The sequence below is a fragment of the Ctenopharyngodon idella genome, chromosome 1 (genome assembly GCF_019924925.1).
Source record: "Ctenopharyngodon idella isolate HZGC_01 chromosome 1, HZGC01, whole genome shotgun sequence".
NCBI classification, from domain to species: Eukaryota; Metazoa; Chordata; class Actinopteri; order Cypriniformes; family Xenocyprididae; genus Ctenopharyngodon; species Ctenopharyngodon idella.
Genome location: NC_067220.1, coordinates 18,834,823 through 18,857,130, shown reverse-complemented (window position 1 = coordinate 18,857,130; position 22,308 = coordinate 18,834,823). Strand labels below are relative to the sequence as shown.

At 36.1% G+C, this 22,308-nt stretch overlaps 1 protein-coding gene across 4 annotated transcripts in view; it reads right to left on the bottom strand.

Moving 5' to 3' along the window:
- The window catches only part of fnip2 (folliculin interacting protein 2), a 28,380-nt gene extending 6,271 nt beyond the window's left edge, over nucleotides 1–22,109 (bottom strand). The window contains exons 1-14 of one of the 4 annotated variants that reach the window (XM_051889511.1): nucleotides 21,752–22,109; nucleotides 12,759–12,882; nucleotides 9,543–9,635; nucleotides 9,279–9,379; nucleotides 9,115–9,186; nucleotides 8,970–9,028; nucleotides 7,198–7,260; nucleotides 6,489–6,560; nucleotides 6,247–6,382; nucleotides 5,956–6,157; nucleotides 5,075–5,163; nucleotides 4,260–4,406; nucleotides 3,828–3,997; nucleotides 777–1,530 (exon numbers count right to left, since the gene is read on the bottom strand). In XM_051889511.1, the coding sequence (XP_051745471.1) occupies nucleotides 777–1,530; nucleotides 3,828–3,997; nucleotides 4,260–4,406; nucleotides 5,075–5,163; nucleotides 5,956–6,157; nucleotides 6,247–6,382; nucleotides 6,489–6,560; nucleotides 7,198–7,260; nucleotides 8,970–9,028; nucleotides 9,115–9,186; nucleotides 9,279–9,379; nucleotides 9,543–9,635; nucleotides 12,759–12,882; nucleotides 21,752–21,837 (2,168 nt within the window). In that variant the 5' untranslated portion in view covers nucleotides 21,838–22,109. Of the gene's footprint in view, nucleotides 1–776; nucleotides 1,531–3,827; nucleotides 3,998–4,259; nucleotides 4,407–5,074; nucleotides 5,164–5,955; nucleotides 6,158–6,246; nucleotides 6,383–6,488; nucleotides 6,561–7,197; nucleotides 7,261–8,969; nucleotides 9,029–9,114; nucleotides 9,187–9,278; nucleotides 9,380–9,542; nucleotides 9,636–12,758; nucleotides 12,883–13,875; nucleotides 14,104–15,970; nucleotides 16,305–21,751 lie in introns of those variants that run through there. The other 3 variants (XM_051889504.1, XM_051889527.1, XM_051889519.1) reach the window with 3 other exon arrangements.
- Nucleotides 22,110–22,308: the final 199 nt, after the last annotated feature.

Sequence of the window (22,308 nt, the reverse complement as noted above, 5' to 3'; positions counted from 1 at the left end):
ACTTGTTAAATATGGATATTTATTTTACACAAACGCATCGTTTCACTTCAGAAGGCCTTTATTAGCACTCCGGAGCATGTGAAGCACATATTTATGATGGATGGATGTGGATGGAAGCACTTTGTGCAGCTCATACTCTTTGAACCCTATCACTGCCATTATAAAACTTTATTAATTTATTAATATTTCTGCAATTATGTTCATCAGAAAGAAGAAAGTCATATACACCTAGGATGGCTTAAGGGTGAGTAAAGTTTGGGCCAATTTTCATTTTAAAGTGAACTAATCCTTTAACACTCACGTCACCGCCCTTGCTCCGTTCCCACGGCTCTCGGCCCTGCCCTGCTTTCCACACTGTGCCTTTAAGACTCCTATGTAAATGCCCTTTTTGCATGTAAAATGATACAGCACTGTACTGCACTTGCAAGCTGTGGGCTTCCTGTCAGGTCCAGTACAAAACAACATGATCTGAAATGTGTCACACAAACTATTAAGATCAGATTATCTAATTGAACTAAGGACTGAAAATAATGTTGATAATAAACTTAAGATGCTTGTATCCTTGTTGATATCCTTCAGCTGTATACGCAGAGCTGCAGGTGTTACATCATTATTAGTTTTTCTGGTGTTATAAATAATTTCTATAACTGAGTGGACCATGTTTCTGAACACTAAATAGGGAACACTTGTCTTTCAAAAGGTCAAATACAATTTTATGCCTCATGATAAGACCCCTTAAAATTAAGAGAGTTTTAGAGAAATTTGTTTGCACTTACTTTGGCAGAGGTAACTCATACTCCTTGTGTTCTGTAGCCACGTACAGTTCTTGCGGTGATGTTTCCTCATCATCACTGTCACCTAAAGCACTGTCTGAGCTCTCATTCCTTCGTATGTCACTCAAAATCCTTTGATGCAACTTCCTGTCCAATCCCCGCCCACACCCCGCCCCAGTAAGTCCGCTGGCTTGTCCGTCATTCTCTGCCTCCCTGGGACTGCCAATGTGAAACTGCACCCTATGCAGAAGAGGACTTTGATTGGCCAAAATGTGCTCTAATACACCCCCAACAGAGTCACTGTCTTCTCCAAAACATTCCTGTCCCATTTCTGTACATTCAGGCCTGACAGTGGTCGATTCCATACTGGGAGATGGATTAGTCGATTTTGTATCAGTCAAAAGCGTCCGATCATTTTGTTCTACAAAGGTGCCTGGAATGGCATTGCCCAAGCCAGAGTTCAGTGCTTTTTCACTGGTTTCGATAACACTAAGAGAGGGCTTTAATGGGTCTGGTTTTGGGGGAAATGTTTTTTCATTGATCCTTTCACTTCCAGAAGTGGGATCAGTGGTTTGAGAGTTGCAGGGATTGGCTGGATTGTTCATCTGTCCTTGAGGTTGTACATGCTCCTGCAGGTCTGAGCAGCGAATGAAGTAGGATAGAACATACAAGACTCGCTGTACCAGCTCCCTCCTGCGTCCCACGACCACCGTTCGACACACTCTCACTGGAGAGCCCAAAGCACCATACAGATCACCTAAACAACACACAACAAACAATATAATACAGTAATGAAACTGGTTAATAGTTGCAAATGAAAACAAATGCTTCATTGTCTCTCCCACGTTAAAGAGAATATTTTGTGGTAATAGTATTTAAAAATTAGTAAAAATTAATATTTAACATTAAAGTATATGCCCGCACATTATTGTTTTAATGATGTACAAGAATCATTAAGTATGTATATTTTGTTTAAATAGAATTATATCAAATTATACAGAATTCAATTGATGTGCAGAGACAGATGTTAAAATTGCTTCAAACTTGGCTCATCTAATCAGAATTTTATTAATCTGTTTTATAATATTATTTTTAGTGTTTTGTGTATTTTTAACTCAAGTGCTAAATAATATGATATGAAGCTGTTTTTGCACTGCTGTCACACTTATGCTTCATTTAATGTAAACAATATTATATTTTAGTTCATATCCACCATAAAAAGATAATCAAGTAGAGTTTCTAGCCTTGATGAACCACATATTATTTATAGTTATTTATAAATACAATAAATTTACAAACTTTTGATTTTGTTTTTGGAGTCTACTAGAATAGGTTTTTATGCTTGAATGTTAAAAAATAAAAATAATAAAAAAAATAACATATTTTACATTGTTGCAGCACATCTCTTCCCAGTCTGTCAGTAACGCTCTATTTAGTTTCGGTCTCTATGAAGCCCCTCCTTCTGATATGCGCAATGTTCTCTGATTGGTTGGCTGGACCAGTGTGTTGTGATTGGTCAACCGCTTTGAGCATGTTTCGGAAATGTCATGCCCATTACCATAACCACGAGTTTCAACACACTACTAATGCAACTCCACCAGGCCTCGCTCCTTTATTTTGGTTATGCCTTGGGAGGGAATTATTTGAAATGAAAATTATCCCATGATTCAAAATACCCTGACACCTCCACCTTTAAGTTAAATACTTAAAGGGTTAGTTCACCCAAAAATTATCCCATGATTTACTAATCCTCAAGCCATCCTAGGTGTATATGACTATGTCTCTTTCAGACAAACACAATCGCAGATATATTTAAAAATATCCTTAGTCCTCTAAGGTTTATAATGGTTGTGAATGGGGGCTCAAATTTTGAAGGCCTTTTGAAGCGAAGCAATGCGTTTTTGAAAGAAAAAATATTCATATTTAAAACTCTATAAATTCAAATAACTAGCTTCCGGGGACGACTGTATTGTACGCATACTGCGCAAGTTGATTTGGGCGGAAGAGCAACCTTTGACCCGAATGCAATGATGCAATGATGAACGCGGAGGTGCAGAGGAGAGAGCAAAAGAAAACACCGGTTATGATTTAGAAGTCTAAAACGAGAAATTTTAAAGAGAAATGTCGGAGGATATAAAAGAAGAGGAGCTTGAGTTTGTTGCACAGCCCTATTTGTTTGAAAAGCGAGAGACGTCTAAGCTTACGATACTCCTACATCCTGCGTCATACATCGCTTTAGGGGTTACTCATTTGGCACAAGTCAAGTTGCGCAGTATGCGTACAGTTGTCTGCCGGAAGCTAGTTATTTGAATTTATAAAGTTTTATAAATTTTTCTTACAAAAATGCATCGCTTCACTTCAAAAGGCCTTTATTAACCCACTGGAGCCGTATGGATTACTTTGATTATGGATGGATGCATTTTGTTTTTGTTCAAAATGCAGGCCCCCCATTCACTACCATTATAAACCTTGGAGGACTAAGGATATTTTTAAACATATCTCTGATTGTGTTCGTCTGAAAGAAGATAGTCATATACACCTAGGATGGCTTGAGGGTGAGTAAATCATAGGATAATTTTCATTTTTTGGGTGAACTATCCCTTTAAATGAGAAATACTGTGACGTGTTCATTCCCTGAAGAAAACAATTGAGGCGTTTCAGGGAGTTCGGAAACAGTGCTTATTGATATAGAGAATACCTCCCTTTGGAGTGACTTTGTACTTTGCAGCTTTGCAGACCTTTTTCATGCTTAAACAGCAACATTACTCACTAAAGAAAGTTAAAAATGTATAAAAAAAGCATAATAGGTCCTCTTTAATTTATAAAACAATTTATTTGTTAAAATTCTAGCTAAAATAACTATGTTGTGATATATGTACGGTTACTGAGATATACAATTAATCATTCATGGCATGATTTTTGAAGATTTTGATCATACCACCCACCTGTACTAATGTGATGTCCAGAGTGCAGTTGACTCAATGTTCCTGCTTGAATATTGTATGAATATTTATATTTTTAAAATACATATTTATGTTTTGTGTGAATTTTTACCTAATTGAGCCCACAGCGGGTTGTATGGGTGAGATTTTGCCAACAGATCCACTGTCTGTGAGGCAGGTTTCTGGCAGGCAGGTTTGATTGGTGGCAGGCTGCTGGGCATCACCGTGGGAACCCAGGCTAAGTGATGCGTAAGAACAGCAGTAAGGAGAGCTGAGAGAAACCTAGACAAAAATGAAAGGAATAGTTCACAAAGGTCCCACCAGAAATCAATATAATAAGGCAATCAAGAGGAAATCACTCATGACTGACTGCCGCACAGACACACCTTGCCAATTGTGTTTCCTGACACGCTTAGGATCAGTGATGGTGATGGAAACAAATAATTGATTTTCCAAATATCCCTTTGATTACACAGTACTAGTAAAAGAACAAGGTTAAAGATTTGAAGTAATATATTTAGTTGAAAGGTTAAAGATCACTGACTGGCTCTTGGCTCCGTGTTCCATCAGCAAACTCATCTCCTTCAGGAAGCGCTGACACAGTAGGTTTCGCTCGGTACTTTGGGATATCATGGAAAGCCAGACTGGCTCACTGATCCGAGGAGCCATGTACAGGTTCCACACCGTCATCCTACAAACCAATAGAGAACCAGATGAGACTAATGCAAATCTCAACCTAACAATATATTCTGCAAGTTGGTCATGAAACATAAAGGATGTTTAATACTGTAGGGGGCATCAAGATTCAAAAGGGGCATTCACATTTGTTATGTAATTTTAAAGAGGCAGAAAAAGAAGCCTGAAAATACATTAAAACATTACTGTAAATATTTAATTCAAGTGCCATGATCACTGCCTTGCTGAATGCTTAAAGAAAATTTTGTCATTATATTCACTGCTACAAAAATAGTACATTGTACATTAGTGTTGTCAAAAGTACCAACTTTGGTAGTAAGTCGGTACTGAAATTTTAAAAATGTGACAATGCCAGCATTTCCGCCTAGCATTTTGAGTGCCAAAGATGTCTATTTGCAACATGTTTTTGAAGCGTTGATCATTGTAGCCAATCACAGACATATCTGTTGAGCGTGTGAACAAAACGGCCAATCAGAGGTGTTTAAGAATCTGCTCAACAGCGCTCAAAATGCTAGGGGGAAATGCTTGTATCATTTTACATTTTTACAGACTCTGTACCGAAGTCAGTACTTTTGACAACACTATTGTACATGAAGAATATAACACCAAAAATATACTGTAAAAAGTGTGCTGATATCAGCACCACATCCCTCTCACTTTCACCTGAATTCTCCCAGTGCTTCCATCACTCGGCACAGATAGACTTGCACTCGCTGACTGGACTCTGCTATCCTTCTGCACAAAATCATTGCCTGAAAAACAATCACACACAGTTTGAACTTTGAGATAAAGTTTAAATGTTATACATACATAAATACTACATCCAGTATATAATTTTTTTTTTTAAAGTAATACTTTTATTTATCAAGGATGCGATAAATTCTCAAAAGTGGCAGTAAAAACATTTACATTCTATTTCAAATAAATTTTCTTACTCATTTTCTTTCTACACTGAAGACTGGAACAATAGCTGCTGAAAATCCAGCTTTACCACCAGAGGAATAATTACATTTGAATATATATAACAGTTATTTTAAATAGTAATAATATTTTACAATATTACTGTTTTACTGTATTTTTGATCAAATAAATGAAATCTTGGTAAGCAATATATAAAATATAAATCTAGGCACCTTGCAATTTTGATTCATGGCGTTACAATCCTATTCAGAATATATTCTCCATGCATTTCAATTTTAAAGCAACACCACTAGATTGATAAAAGTAATACTAAAATTTAGTTTGCTCTGACCCACCCATCGAAACTAAACAAGCTGGCATAATAAACCAGTATCAGCCTAGTTAGTCGTTTTCTTTGGTCTGTAAAATAAAGATTGTTCAGCCCTTTTGCCATTTCTGTAACGTTTTTCTAAAAAAAACCCCAGAATTTTCAATAATAATACATTTTAAATTATAATGACACATTTTTGTGAATCAAAATTATTCCATTTTTTTGTGCCCTGTCCCTACTTTAGATGAATACTAGAATGTTTGGCCAAAATAGGTTACTATAACAAATAACTCGCCTGCACTATCACACTTACCCTCTCGATGGCAGTCTTGAGTTTGTTCATGTGAGACTCAAACAAAGGAAAGTGGGAGAAGAAAAACTCCTGAAAATTGTGGTTTTCTTCTTCTCTCTCTGGTAGGCTTATAATGATGCTGATGGCAATCTTCTTCCTCCGGATCATCGCAGGGATGGAGCTGCAGCTCTCGTCAGACAGGTTGAACATTTCTTCAGTGCTCCTGATGCACAGACATACACAAATACATCTAGCTTATCTGTCCTCTGTATCTTCTGATATCTTACTTGTGGAACATAAATTCAGGCTTACCAGCGAGGCATGGGGCCATGCTGAAGACTGGTGGCCTGGCTACGGAGCCATCGCCGCTGGTAACTGCTGGCACAGCCACTGTTGAATGAGGAACCAGGTGAGGGTAAGGGAGTGGCCAATAAACTGCTCAGAGATGCTGGAGAAGGGGAAAGGGGAGTTCACAGGTACATTTACATGATAGCCAATTCAAGACTGCATTAAGGATGCTCTGACTTTATAGAACTTTCTAAATGTGTGCATACCTGAGCGAGCAATGCCACTGTCTCCATCCTCACTGTGTCCTCTGCTTGGCATGTCCACTGGATTACTGTGGGCTGGAAAAAGAGAGTCATTACACATTCCCTCACATTCAGCTGCATTCTGAAGAATGTAAAGAAGTGTGTCCGCATTGCTTCATATTGTGGGTGATTAGATGGAAGTGTTGTGTTCACAAGCCCGTTTCGAGAGAGCATGCAGATTAGTATCCCACACACACACACACACACACACACAAACAACACCTGCAAAAGTGTGGTGGACCCATCTGAAAGCGTATAGTTAACCCCCATAACCTAGAAACCGTGCAGTCTCATCTGTAACTATGCTGCTGACCCACAATGACACTGTTCACACTTGGTATTTGCATCCATTTTGGTGATTCAATCACAAGTGTACAGCAGTAAATAGAAAATATTTTGTGATCCGATCACAAACCAAATTGTGGTCACTGGAGATGCATGTTAGTATCAGGCATAAATAGCATTCTGTCTCAGCTGTTGTGATCGCATCACCTAAGTTTTGTTAATACCAGGTGTAACACAGGGCCAAAGGCAGAGGAAGTGGATTATGTGAGGGGCCTAAAATCAATCAAAGGCTAAATAGTCAGAAAGAGCACACAGCAGATAATAAAACATAGGGTGTGTGCATGTGAGATCAACACATGCTCACGCTGCTTCAGCATTCCACACAAACCTGCAAAGAAAGATGCGCTCCGAGCGAGGCAGAGCAGAGGAGCGCTAGGTACACGGCAAACTCCTAAAAAGAGGAGTGGTATATGGCCATGTTGAGAAACAGTATGTTTGGATGAAAATCAGAGAAAGATTTAAGAAAATAAACAGATGAAAGTGCTGTTCCGAAACCCTGAGCTGCCATGCTGCCTACATATGCAGCTGCTTTCAGCATCACTACTGAAATGGAACATCATTTGTGACCAGTTTGGAACACCGTATGCTCCAAGCTCACAACTGACTTCAAAAGAGTGCAACAGTCATGAAAATAAAATCATTTATTTTCTCCATAGGGAAACTGATTTTAATGATAAATTTTAAACCTTTAGAAGGTTAGTTCACCCAAAAATGAAATTTATGTCATTAATTACTATCCAAACCCGTAAGACCTTTGTTCATCTTCGGAACAAAGATTAAGATTATTTTTGATGAAATCCAAGTTTTATCCCCCATAGAAAGCAATGTAATTACAGTCCTTCAAGGTCCAGAAAAGTAGTATTTATTCAACAATCTCTTCTTTACCCTGTCTGTCTCGTACACAGTTGACGCAGTGAACTGTGTTTATGTCCGAACGCTGGCTCAGTACTGGCTGAGGCTGTTCACATGAGCACCATGACCCATGTGTGTGACGCTGACACAGGAGCCGGCCAATACTGAGCCGTCGTTCGGACGTAAACACGGAAGTGCTGAACTGCGTTCACTGCGTCTGATGGGGTAGAGAAGAAATTGTTGAATGAAGTCGTTATTTTTGTTTTGTTTTTGCGCACAAAAAGTATTCTCGTCACTTCATAACATTAAAGCTGAACCACTGCAGTCACATGGGCTATTTTAACAATGTCTTTAATACCTTTCTGGACCTTGAATGACGGAAATTACGTTGCTTTCTATGGGGGATAAAAAAAAAACTCTGGATTTCATCAAAAATATCTTAATTTCTGTTCCAAAGATGAACGAAGGTCTTATGGGTTTGGAACAACACAAGGGTGAGTACTTAATGACAGAAATTTCATTTTTGGGTGAACTAACCCTTTAAATGGTCGCTTTGTTATGAAGCGACGCTAATAATACTTTCTGTGCGCAAAAACAAAACAAAAATAACTTTTTTCAACAATTTCTTCTCTACCGTGTCATTTTTACAGTAGTCTGAGAGTGTAGGGAGATTATTACGTCATTCACAGTGCTTCATGGGTGAGAACGGTTGCTAAAGAGTTTAAAGGGTGCAATTCTGATTGTCACGATTCTCTGATTGTTTGAGATTTCTTTGCACTGTTAAAAAGGATTACTTAAATTGAAATAAGTTGAAATAATGCAGGCTGGTGGCTTCAACAAATGCATATATCACTGATTAACAACACTGTAGCTCAAAGTATGTCTGTTTTTAAACCCCCCACCCAACTATAGACTTTGACGTTAGAAAGCCAACTGCTCCATACTCTAAGCATAAAAATACATAACAGATAAATATTGGGTAAAATAATCCTTCTTAATTACGTTGAACTATTTTCTATCATTATTTTTCTGTATTGAATAAAATAGTTTAATTATGCCAACGTTTCTACATGGAATGCTGCACTAAAACTTGGGAAACAGCATAAGATACCTACCTTTTGGAACAGCCTTTGTGACAGGAGCAAACCTATAAATTGCTGCCTATGTAGGCACTCGGTAGCTCACTAGGTTTTGGAACAGAGTGTGACAAAATAACAAAGAAAGAAGAAGTGTTTGTACTTATCTTACCTATGCTGCTGGTGTGACTAGGAAAAGTTTGGCTCATTGACTCAAAACTGTCTTGCAGCCTTCAAAAGAAAAAAATATAGAGACAATGAGTGATAGCATGTAGCAGCAGATTACAGGTGAGAGAAAAGAGAGGAAAGAGACGTACGTATTTGTACTTCCAGTGCTGCTGCCAAACCGGGTAGAAAAAACCTTACTGACCATCAGCTGCGGTGGAGACCTGTCACATACACAATAATACAGTGTTATCGCATACACACCACTAAGGCCCTTATTCCTGTAAAATACATTACGTTTACATGAAGTACTCACCGAATGTGGTGAATTTTAAGAGTTGAACCCTTGTAGCTCATGGAAACTGAGCCAAACATCATCTCTCCAAGCATGTTCACGTCTGAAGCCGGTCTGGTATACTGAACATACATACACAAGTCAAATGTGACAAAGTATTCTATGTAGCCATAAATACACAGCGCATATTGGAATTTTATGATTAGAATTTATAAAAGAATTTTGACTAATGGATTTCCATGATATTGACTAAATGCCTGAGCATAAATGTTTTTCTACGCAAACCTGATATGTAGGAGGCTTGTCTTTCTCACTTGTTTGGCCTCCGATATGGCAAGCACCACTCCGATTGGGGGGAGTTTTGGTTTCATCAGCAGTCTGTAAGATGAACGAAACAATTGGCCACATCACACTGTGCCTCTCAAGGTCATCACAGAATCAAGAGAATTTTCGCTACAAAAATGGGTACTATGTATGCATATTAGAGATGCACTGATGTATCCCGAACGGGCCAGTGCTACATCTTTGTGAAGGTTTATCCTTTGCATGTGGTTTTAAGCCTTGCGAATTGAAATATTTAAGCGCAAGAAGACATGAAAGAGAACTCAATTGAACTCAAATACTGAATTTCGCTTCTTCTAATTCACATAAAATTATATCAAAACGGCTGTCTTGGTGAGTATTCTTGTAAACATAGTTGGTTATGTCTTAAATGAATGTAAACAGCTGAGAAATAAAACGCTTGTGTAACAGTATATTGGATCTGTGCAGCTCTTAAAGTGACAGCAGCCCAATACTCCTGCTGCGCTGCTGTATGCATTTTAAATTTTAATCAAACAACAAAAGACAAAAAATAAATAAATAAATAATTCCCTTACTACTCTTGACAAAATTATTTTTGTAACTTTAATAAGGATTAATATGTATTTTATTTATATAGTGAAGAATGTGCAGTGTTATTTTACATTTGTTTACTTTATTTCTGTACCTGAAAACTACTGTTAAACCAACCTAAAAAGCACTGTCTATTTCATATATATGGATCCAGTCCATGTTAATTTGAAATTATTTGATGATGCAGCAATAAACTAGCTAGTATAACTTAATGCATGCGTTGTGTATTAATGCAAAACTTCAAATAAGTGAGTGAGGGACAAATATCAGTATTGGCCAATAATTGTTTGTTAAAATCGGTATCGACCCAAAAAACCTATTGGTGCATCCCTAATGCATATTAAGGGCTAATGTACACTAGATTTTTTTTTAAATTAATTATTAAAATTGAATTATTGAATTATTACAATTAGGCTATGAGTGACAAGTACGATCACAGCGAAACATTCAAATCTGCAAATCCGTTGAGCCAAAGAGAGCAGTTGTCATGTATAGGTATGAAACAGCTTTTCAACCACACATTATCATTATTTCTGTGTTACAATAATTCATAAATCACAGAAGAACTGTCTGGGACAAAAGCTTATAGTTCGGATGTACACACTGATGTCTACGGTAACAATCAAAGAGATTGTATCAATTACATTGTTACACCAGTAGGTGGCGGCAAGTGACTGTTAAAAAATGTATTTGTCATTGAATCATTCATTCAAGAGATTCAAAAATGCTGTGTGACGTCTTTATGAGGGAGTCATTAAATCATTAATTCAAACCGATTTAAAAAAAATATTTCAAATTAATAGCATTTTTTAAATAGACTGCAGCAATTAACATTTTATCAAAACCTCTAGTAAATTACGTTATTTTGTTTAGTTGTCTATTCAAAATAATGTGAGAATCGTGACCGCTATTTTAAACAAACAACAACAACAACAAAAAAATCGTGAATTTATTCAGAATTGTGCAGTAGAACCTTTTCACTGACTGTGATGACGCGTTTTAACGGTCATCAATATTGTAAATCCTGCAAAGTTTTTTATATTTTTATTTTTAAAAAAACTATGGGAGTGACAGTAAAAATTACATCTTCCTCTCTTCTGACTGCCGTTATCAATCGCTCTCTATTTTTTCCTATTTATGAAAGTTGTGAAAACACTATTGTTTAGTTTTTCTTTTGCTATTTGTGCAATTGGAAAAAATATATTTAATGTATTCTCTCATTCACCGCTATAGAATTTTACCCAACTATGACGACTTCCACTTCTGAGAAACCCGGAAATGTGAAAAGGGTCTGTTCTAAAAGAAATAATATTTCTCACAGATATTATGTTGTGCAATGATGGAGATTAAAAAAAAAAAACAAGGAAAAAAAATCTATGATATGAAAGTGTCTGTCAGTGCAATATTCCACCATAAGAGACACAATTCAATAGCAATACACGCGCACACACACTGTTATTCTCTCTCTGTGACAAAAGCTGAAGAGCTGAATAAACAGACCAATCATGTGACAACTTACTGACAATAAATCACACTCTGTTCAGAGAGAGTCAGAGACATTCAATAACAACTGTCTAGATGCATGAGTACAGATGGGTTGACATAAAAAAAAAATATAATAAAACTCAATATTACAAGTTCAACAGTGAAAATAAAGTATGCATATAATGAAAAATCAGTTTACACATCAGTTTAAACTTTTGCAGTAAATTAAGGTCTAATTAAAGGATTTTCTTTTTTTCCAAAAGGTCATAACTTTTCTGACCATTTTTCTTTTCATGTGAAATTAGAATCTTTTCCTTCGTTAATAGCCTCTTTCCAAAGCCCATGATACATTGTAACACTATTCTAAAACAATCTGTGCAGAAAAGTGCTGCACAAACTGTTAAGTTCAAAGTAAGACTGATGTGATCAGGGACATTTCAGTGATGTTTTTTCCTCTTACCCTGTATGTATCATTAAATATATATATATATAAAAGTAAATTTAAAAAAAGTTCTGCCATTCTTTCTTAAAGATGAGATCCTTCAGAATGACGTGCAGAGCTCCAGGTGCTACACAATCAGGAATAATCCAAAGTTTCCCAAATTTTATTCTTATGGTAATTCTTCTGATTTTTTTGTTTTGTTTTGTTTTTAAGAATAGCATCTGTTCTATATTTTCCTTATTACCTCATCATGACTGGATGGCCATGTTTATGAACACTGAATAGGCACTGACATTTTTTTTTTTACTGCAAAGTAACAATAACAGTTACAGTATGTTTGCATATAGTACTTTTTTTTTTTTACTTAAAAAGATAATGAAAAGTCTGATTTCTCATGACATTATCCCATTGATGTGAAAAGTGTATAATTTCCAAAAAAATAACTAAATTATTCCAAAACTTAATTTTAAATCAAAAGTCAGTAAACAGTAATACTAATCCAAGATCCAACCCATACACTCCCTCTCATGAGTGTAAAACGCTTTGACCCAGTTAGCTGAGCAGTCACACCTGTCATGAGATCCAAGCAAGCTGGATTACAGAGCATGTGACTCCTCCCAAAACAGTGCTCATAGACCCCCCCCACCCACACACACACACACACCACATTAGCAACTTACCGGCTCGGATGCATCCAGTTTATGTATTGCTTTGGAGTCAAAGAGAACCTGGCGTCCTCTTCTCTCACAGTCTTGATACACAATCAACCTGATCTGAGCTAGATCAAACTCTGCAGATGCCCAACTAAAAAAAAGAGAGAAACAGAGGTCATTCTGGCCTTTTCAAAATGACAACGACAATGTCAATTCTTTAACAAATAACTGGAAATAGTTCACTTTAAATTAAAAATTTATTTACAAAGTTCAAGTGACTTTTAAGTGAATAACAATTTACACTACTGTTTAAAAGTTAGGTCATTAAGATTAGGTCATTATTAATGTTTTTGTAATAAGTCTCGAATGCCCACAGGGCTGAATTTATTGGATTAAAAATACAGTAAAACAGTACAATTATGAAATATTTTTTTTTATTGTAATATATATTAAAATGTAATTTACTCCTGTGATGCAAAGCTGAATTTTCAGCAGCCATTACTCCAGACTTCAGTGTCACATGATCCTTCAGAAATCATTCTGATATGCTGATTTGGTGCTCAAGAAACATTTCTTATTATTATCAATGTTGAAAACAGTTGTACTGCCTAATATGTTTGTGGAAACAGTAATACATTTTTATTACAGTAATACATTCTCTGATTAATAGAAAGTTCAGCGTTGTTACCATCACTTTTGATCAATTTAATGCATCCTTACTAAATAAAAGTATTAATTTCTTAAAAAAAAAAAAAAAAAAACATTGCATTGACCCAAAACTTCAGAATGGTAGTAAACATTTTGTTTTTTTTTCCCCCTCACCAAACACTACTGTATGGCTTCAGAACACTCAGAATATACCATATCAGTCATTTGGACTACTTTTATAGTGCTATATTTGCTATATTATAGTGCTTCTTTTTTTCGCTCATTCAGTCATTCACTTAATTCACATTGGAAAAGAGAAGCGTGAACATTCTTCAAAATTTCTCCCTTTGTGTTGCTCAGAAAAAAAGTTACAAATTTAATTTTTGGGTGAACTATTCTTTTCGTTTAAACCATAAAACTGCAAGAACTTTCAATAAAGCATTTAATTGCACCAAGCAAAAATACATTTTCATTCACACAAATACACAAACCCTACCTGCTTTCCATCCTGGTGTATGATATCAGACACTCATTTCCAGCCTCTAAGCACTACATACACATCCAAAATAGATATGAATAACAACCACAAGATGCCCGAAACTGGCCAAGAGAGCAGCTGAAGGCACGGAAAGTGGACCATTCACATAGTTGCATGGTTCTTCTATTAAACATCAGAAGATCACCACAGTCTAACAACGGAAAACACAGGCACACCGTCTCCATCTCCGCTTGTCCGGGCTCTGAGTGCACAAGTCACACAAAACCACACACACACACACACACACACGCATGGTGTCGGCAGCGCCCCTTCTCTCTGGCTGCATAGATGATGCCGTGTATTTGTTATATCAGTGTCCATGTGTGAGTTGGCAGTCACTATGTGTCTGTCTGCGTTGAGCTTACGGACTTTTTATATGGACTGCTTAGTGTTAATGTGAGTGTGTATGTGTGTGTTAGACGATACGTTGCTCAGTCCTTTCTAACCCAGCTGCTGAACAATACACTGCTATGCACAGGCCCCCTTTATCCTTCACACACACTTACACACACGGAGGGCACAGGCTCTCTTTATCCTCTCCTACTAAGACTTTGCCTGAGTGTGTGTGTGCCAGTATATAAGAGAGAGACAGAGTGATGGAGGGAAAGAGAGAGAGAAAAACACTTGCTTGGGGTGGTACTGCCACTACGCATTCACACAAACACACACACACACACACACAGACCCTAGAAGTTATATTAGTAACACTCCTCATAGATACAATGGGTTTCATACTAAGATAATACCATATCATAAACCTAACTCTCACAGAAACCTGTTTACATTATTAGATTTAAAGCAAAAATCATTTATGAGCCTTTCAAATAGTGAAAAACCACTTGAAATGTCATGACAAGTCTGTTTCGACAAGTTTCACTATGGTTGTGAGGACATTTTTTAACCATTTGGCCTTCACAAGTGTAGCTAAGCCCGTACACACACAAACATCTAACTGACAGTGATTCACTTTTAAAAAGAACAATGCCTCATAATAAATTAGCCTTGACACATCTTTTTTGGGATTTTCCTCATACTTCAGATCACATGATCAGCAACCGCTGTGTCACATGATCTGTAGTACACACAAACACACACTGAGATCTTCACTGATTGACAGCTAGAACCATTTCAGATGGCTGAATGAAATCTGTCTGTGTATATAAGGCTGAACTGGAACATTTGTTCACAAATTCTATATATCCGCCATCCCTTGCGTGTTTGTTGATTAAATATTTTGACTAATTTGATCATGCTTTCACCAAGCACTAACAGTCTAGTATTCTTAAATCAATTTACCATGTTTACTGCTACCCAAAAAAAGTCCAACAAGTTAAATGCATCAACATTACTGCTTCAAGATCAAGCATAAAAGATGGATTAATACAGCACATAAGCTGCATCTGAAGTGGCAGATATATACCACAAAAAGATCCATTTACCCAGACAGTTTAACGCTGCACAGAGGTGGCACAAGAAATACAAGATGTTGCAGTTGAAAAAGATGTTCATAAAATTAATGTTTTAAATGTGAATTATAAATTTAGATATAACTACAAATTATAAGCTATGAATATATAAATATGATTTAATCTATATTATTTATACATGTTTAAATATTTATACACATTTATACATATCAGATTACAAAATTAAATACATAATATGTACTCAGTTTAAGGCTGCTCTAATGCTGCATTTCATTTAGGCAGAAGCACAGCAGCATCATAACAGATTCTGATATTAGGGGCTGAGGTGGGTCAAAGCTGCATTTTTTACATTGTTTAGATTTTTTGTTTGTTTTTTTTATTTATTTTTAACAGAAGTCATAGAGTCTACTCAAAGCAGCCTTAACTCTGCTGTGTAACAATGCCTAAAGAATGTACTACATGTTTCACGCATGCACATGCAAGCACATACTAGGTGTCAACCGAAGGTAAAAAAGAAAAGATTTGGACCAGATTCATTTCATATGCAAACAAAGATGTTACAATATTTGTTTAGTGGCCGAAAAAGCACGCACACACACACACACACATACACACACTTAGTGTACCTGTTCTGTGAAGCATCCTCTGGAATAAACAACCACCTTGCAGTGGTTTTCTTGAGACTCTTTATCTTCATCTTCAAAGGTATTCCACTCGTTACACTACAGAGAGTGTGTGCGTGTGCATACATGCGTGCGTAAACTCATCCGGTTCTCCAAAAAAAATTACTTCTTTCTTTGTCTAGAAGTAAGTTCTCCAAATCAAATGGCATTTATGAAATGAAAAGAAGATGAATTTGAATAATGGGAAGATTCAGATGGAGAAACAAAGAAAAGAGAGAGATGTTTTTGGGTATCATGTGTTCAGAGACTGAAGGGTTTCTACTCTTATCTATCTGATGTCAGACCGAATACAGCTCTAAAGTCACATGACTGTCATACACACACTCACACACCCTCTCACAAAGCATGTGATCCAAACACAGTCATAGGACACTCTCACTGTCCAAAGTTGCAAACCTCAGCAAACAAACTAACATGTACCCTTTGCTAACACCAAGAATGCATGTTGCAACACATATTCAGTCAGTCATATGCTTCACCCCCACACAAAGAGAGAGTAATCATTTTCAAAATTTAAAGGTTCACTATGGAATTTTTCTGCCAAAAAAAATAAAATAAATAAAGATCATATAAGTAGCCTATTAAAAGCAGTTTTTTTACGTGGAGTGGGTCTCCTCATGGAGGCAGACATTTTGAAATCACATGACCAGAAACTTTTGCACTATGCTGCATCAACACCTATAGGTGCACTGTTGTGATTGTTAACTAAAACAATTAAAATTGAAATGATTGAAATGAAGCTGAAATAACAAATAAAATAAAGTATTTTTTAAAAAAAATTAACTAATAAGAATATCAATAGACAAAATTACTAAAATATTGAACTAAAATTTAAGGGTACATTTTGTAATGTTTTTGTTCAAAATTTAAATATCATGTCAATACATCATCAATCTGTCTTCCAAAATGTGTGTTTTTTTTTTTTGTTGTTGTTGCTTACCCTGAGTCACTATGGTAAGCCTATTATAAGTGTTTATATTTTAGACCTAGCAGGATGGTTTTCTGCTTTGAAACGATATAGCAAAAAGTGCTATACAAATAAATGTGAGTTTTCACTGTAAATTGCATACATACGTCACTTGCCCGTGCCTGTCTCATCATATCTGTAAATAGAGAAAAGTTTCTCCGGTTACTTTGACGCATGTATGGTGTAGGTTAGTTGTAAGAATGAGTGAGAAAGATTGATGCTTTGAGCACTGTTGGGCGGATTCGTAAACACCTTTGATTGGCCTATGTGTTCATGTGCTCATCAGATATGTCTGTGATTGGCTACAATGATCAACGCTTCAAAACATGTTGTAAATAGTCATCATCAATGACGCTCTTCACCGAGCGCTTACACAGTCCAATCCACTGATAGACGCCTGCATTCAAACGCTCACACTTTCAAAACACTTTCAAATTCAAACACATCCGTGTGCTTTCAAACGCTCCCGCGTGTTGATCATTGTAACCAATCACAGACGTATCTGATGAGCGTGTGAACACAATGGCCAATCAGAGGTGTTTATGAATTTGCTCAGCGCCCAAAGCATCACATTTTTAAAATTTCAGTACCGCCTTGGTATCGCGGTTGGTACTTTTGACAACACTAATTTCTAATGAAAAAAAACAACAACTTTAATTTAGGAGCACCTTTCTCAGCTCACTGCTTTATGTAAACAAAATGTTCCACTGCAAAAACTATTTATTTCCCTGTCAAATGATATATCCCTATATCCCTTTTTTGGTTAAGGCACACTATGTAAATCGCCGCTAGAAGTCGCCTATTCAAAACAAAGGCGTAGCTTGATGACGCCGAGATTGAGCGCGGAATCTTGGGAGTTGTCGTCTTCATCTCACAGTCGGTGGAAAAGAATTGGGACGGGACTCTGGCAGAAATCATGTTCATGGATGAGATTATTAACGTCACTGTAGTATGAAGCAGAGCAGGGCTGAGTGATGCTGGAGCTGAACGAGGCAGCTGGAGCGATTGCTAATGAGAGACGAGCGTAACACACAGCTCGAGAGCAGCGGAACTTTTATTATGCTGCAGTCGCCGCTTCCGCTTCTTCCGGTCAAGCGTATGAATGATTAAAAACGATGTTGTAATGTTACTCTGAGCATTCGCTCGGCAGCTGCTATGAGACACTTGTTGCACACTGCAGTAAGCTAGATCGATATTAGAATATCATATTAATAAATGCTGGGTGGCTTCTGTTGATAAATGCATGCAATTCATTTTAAAACATATTGTATGATGGAGAAAATGCTGTATTACTGTTACTAAAAATAAAGCAGCATCTGATTATGTTATGTTAGCCACTTGTTTTTCTCTGAGGTATGGTGAAAACATGCAGTCGCGGAAAATGAAGAAAACGAGATTCAAACAATAAGACTCAACATGTTGAGCTATAGAACAATAATTAGTTTTCTGTCTATAAGTGTAACCAAACAGTTGTTCACTTGTCTAATAAAACATGTAACATATTAAAGCATCTTTGGTGTTTCAATGGTTTCTACAAAATAAAACCGGAAATCGAGGGTAACACAGGTATGACGTCACTGATAGGTGACGCACGGAAACGGTCCATGTCCTGGTTAAAATTGCTTATTTCTCTTGATTTAAACATTCTTGGAAACATCTGGGATAATGTAAGTACACAAGTCAACAAAATATATAACACTGTTCTAGTGGTTTTTGGATATTTTAATCCAAAAATTTTACATATTGTGCCTTTAATCCAGTGATTCTTACCTAAATCAATTCTACAAATAGGCAAATCTTGAGCAGTGGCTATGAAAGTAAATGGAATGTGATTACATTAGTGGGAGATTCCTTCAGTCTTCTTTTCTGTTGTTGTAGACCTACAAATTAACACTGGGATCAGTGTTTTATGTATTATCAGTGAGTACCTATGGAATGCCAATGCCTGCTGAAATAATAAATAAATAAATAAATAAATAAATAAATACAGTAAATAAATAAATGTAAAAAAAAAAAAAAAAAAAAAAGTGTATTTATACATTTATTTGCTTATTTATGTATAATTGTATTTTTTTCTACATTTATTTTTTTCATTTATTTATACGTTTATTTCCACATTTATTTATTTATGTATTTATGTCTACATTTATTTATTTCCAAATTTACTTATTTATACATTTATTTATTTTCACATTTATTTATTTATAATTTTTTTGTCCATATGCTAATGAGGGGGGAGTGTTTTACCTCAGACACAGAAATCCAGCTCAGACCGGCAAGGGCAAAGCTTTGAGGCCAAAGTGACACCTTGTGGTGTGACCAAACAAACTGCAAGAGGTGTGCGGACACCTCTATGCATGCCCCTTTTTTCTGATTTGTCAACCTTTTCTCCTGTCCTCTATACTGCAACGCAGTACACAGCCATCTTTTCGAGGCTGCTGCTTGTCAATGACAAATCAGAGATTTCTTTACTCACACTAGCCATTAAAACTGCAGTTGTCTTTTATGTGACCTAAAACAACACAGATGAAAATATGATTCTTGCTTTGATTAGGCCTAATCATTTTTAAAACACTTAACGTGGTTTAATATATTATGCAAACTACAGGCAAGCAGATGAGCCCAGAATATGAATGAAATGTGCTTTCATATTCTGGGGTCATCTGCTTTCCTGTACATAGTTGGCTTATATCTTATTAACAAACTGTATACTTAATTTGGGACTTCATAGGGCTGCACGATTTGGGGATAAATCTGATTGTGATTTTTCTGGTTAAAATTGCGATTTGCTATTTAAACATGATTTTTAAAACAAATTAACAAAAAAAAATATATATATAAAGAACAACAGGTTTGTTGTACCTGCTTGTAGGGTTGCACAATTTGGCCCAAAATGTTGTGCTTATATCTCAATATGACTACTAATAATTATTATGATTATTATTATTATTACTACAAAATAAAAATTATTAACACTGTAATAACACTATTTTTATTAAAAAAAAAAAAAAAATACAATATTTAAAAAAATAAATATAATCATATAATAATTAAAATAATTTTATTTTACAGGGTGCCCTGTTAACATGCAGGCAGTCTGTAACTATAAACCATTAGAAAGGAACATTTCAGTACACTACACTGGAGAAAAAAAAAAAAAAACATATGGATTATTATATGTTTACTTCAAATTTCTTTAGAAAGAAGTATCATTTTTCATATTTTTACCCAAAATAGGGTGGTGTGAGCATGTTTTATTATTTTTGTTTTTTCTTTGTATATGTATTTATTTTAGGTTTTTTTTATTTAGTTTTTTTTTTTTTTACATTTCTTTGTTAATTTATTTATGTATGTATTTATTTCTTATTTCTGCAGCTTTGGCATTCCATAGTACACAGGATCACTTTTTGCTAAGAAACTGTGCAGAATTGTCATGTGACAATGCATTTGGAAAGAGTCCATTAAATTACCGCTTAAAAACGTATGTTAGCCAATTGCCAGCGTATAAAATAATGCCAATTTTTTGGGCTGAAGGCTAAAGCTTAACATTATCAAATTATAATTGTAGTTTAAAGTGAGGAATTAGCTCTACTAAAAGCAATTGACAGCTTTTCATTCACATGCAAGTACTATATTTTGGTCTCACTGACCCAGTGGACCTAATTTCTTATAAGACCCAAGGGATCTCATGGCGACTTTAAGTTGCCATGAATAGGAAAGTGCAATAGTCATTTCTTCCATATTGTGACATATATCTGACTGAAACGGCTTCTAGAACAAGAACAAGAAAAAAAAAAGAAAAAAAAAAAAAAAAGCCAGGACTTGATTTCTTGATCACTGTCCTCAAAATAATTTCATTAAAGATCACAAGGGCAGTTAGGGCACATGCAGTTTTTAAAAAAATAATGATATGAACGGATAGTCATTTATAATAAATACTGCAATATTCCATAAAAACCTATTTTGATTTCATGGTGATTTTAACATTTTAACTAAAATGTGTAAATGTAACATTTTTAAGATTTTTCATCATCCCCAGGTGTCGCTAGACTACTTATTTTTCTGAGAACTTTCTATGGGCCTTTGATATAGACGTTGTTTTCCTCTAATTTCAGTTGACAGCAGAAGCCCAGAAATATGACAGATTTACCTGCCTGCTTTCTACTTTGTAACCATAAAACCCCTTTAATTGACAACATATTGAATTGAATGTAATATAAATATAAAACAGTAATTTTTATCAAAAATTATACAAATAAACATTTCTACTTTCTACCCATAAAACCCCCTCTCCATCCACTCACTCTGACCATAATAAAGCAACAAAGAGAAAACACACACAGCAGAACCCATAAATGCAAAATAAATGCAATCAGGGGAAAGAAACCTGTCAAAACTTGTAAGTATTGTGCAAGTATAAAAGCACCGGAAAAGTTACATAACGCATGGACTCGCGATCAGCTGACTGGACGCGCGCTACGCACAACTCGTGTGTGTGACTCCACAACACCATTGACACATTTATATCAAGTAACACTACGGCCTGCAAGGGATGGCACAATAAAATTGTGATCATAAACTCGTACATATTTGCACAAACCTCTACTCTTTATTGCAAAAAAAAAACAGCTGTCTGCCGCAGAGAGGTCAGCTGACAAGTGTCATATAATAAAACGCTCAGACTGGGACGCGCAGGTGTGAAGAGCTCGTGACTGTATATCCATAGGTGTAGTGTCTGCGTGTGCTAATGGTCTTACCACTGCTCCGTTCCCCTCGAGCAGTCCCGGGCGCTGCCGTTACCGACGGCTCTTTTGCTGAAGAGCTTCTGCAGCAGCGTCGGCATGCTCGCGCTCTATTTTTCACAAACACACAATCTGGGATTCCCGTTTCCCCATCATGCTGGAGTCATGTGACATATGCACCAGCTCAGCTGCGACACCAAGCAGACTGCCAACAACCCACGGGCGCTCTCTACTGAGTGGACACGGATTTACAGGCGGCACGTGCAAAACGTGCTTAACGTGCCATAGTGTCTTTTTTTCCTTTTTGATCATTTGCACATAAATTAGTACTATTAGCAATACATATTCACTTTATTAAATTAAATGGATGATTTCAGGATCAGAGGATATGAGAACATTTATTCAATACATTGTGATATTGTTCTCTCTCTCTCTAAAAAAATATGGAATTATAACGTCTTTAACTAGAAAAAAAAAACATTAATGAAGTGACGAAATGAAATTAAAATAATAAAGAAAAATGAAAAAAAATATAAAGAGAAAGGTGAAGGAAATAAATGAGCAGATTAAAA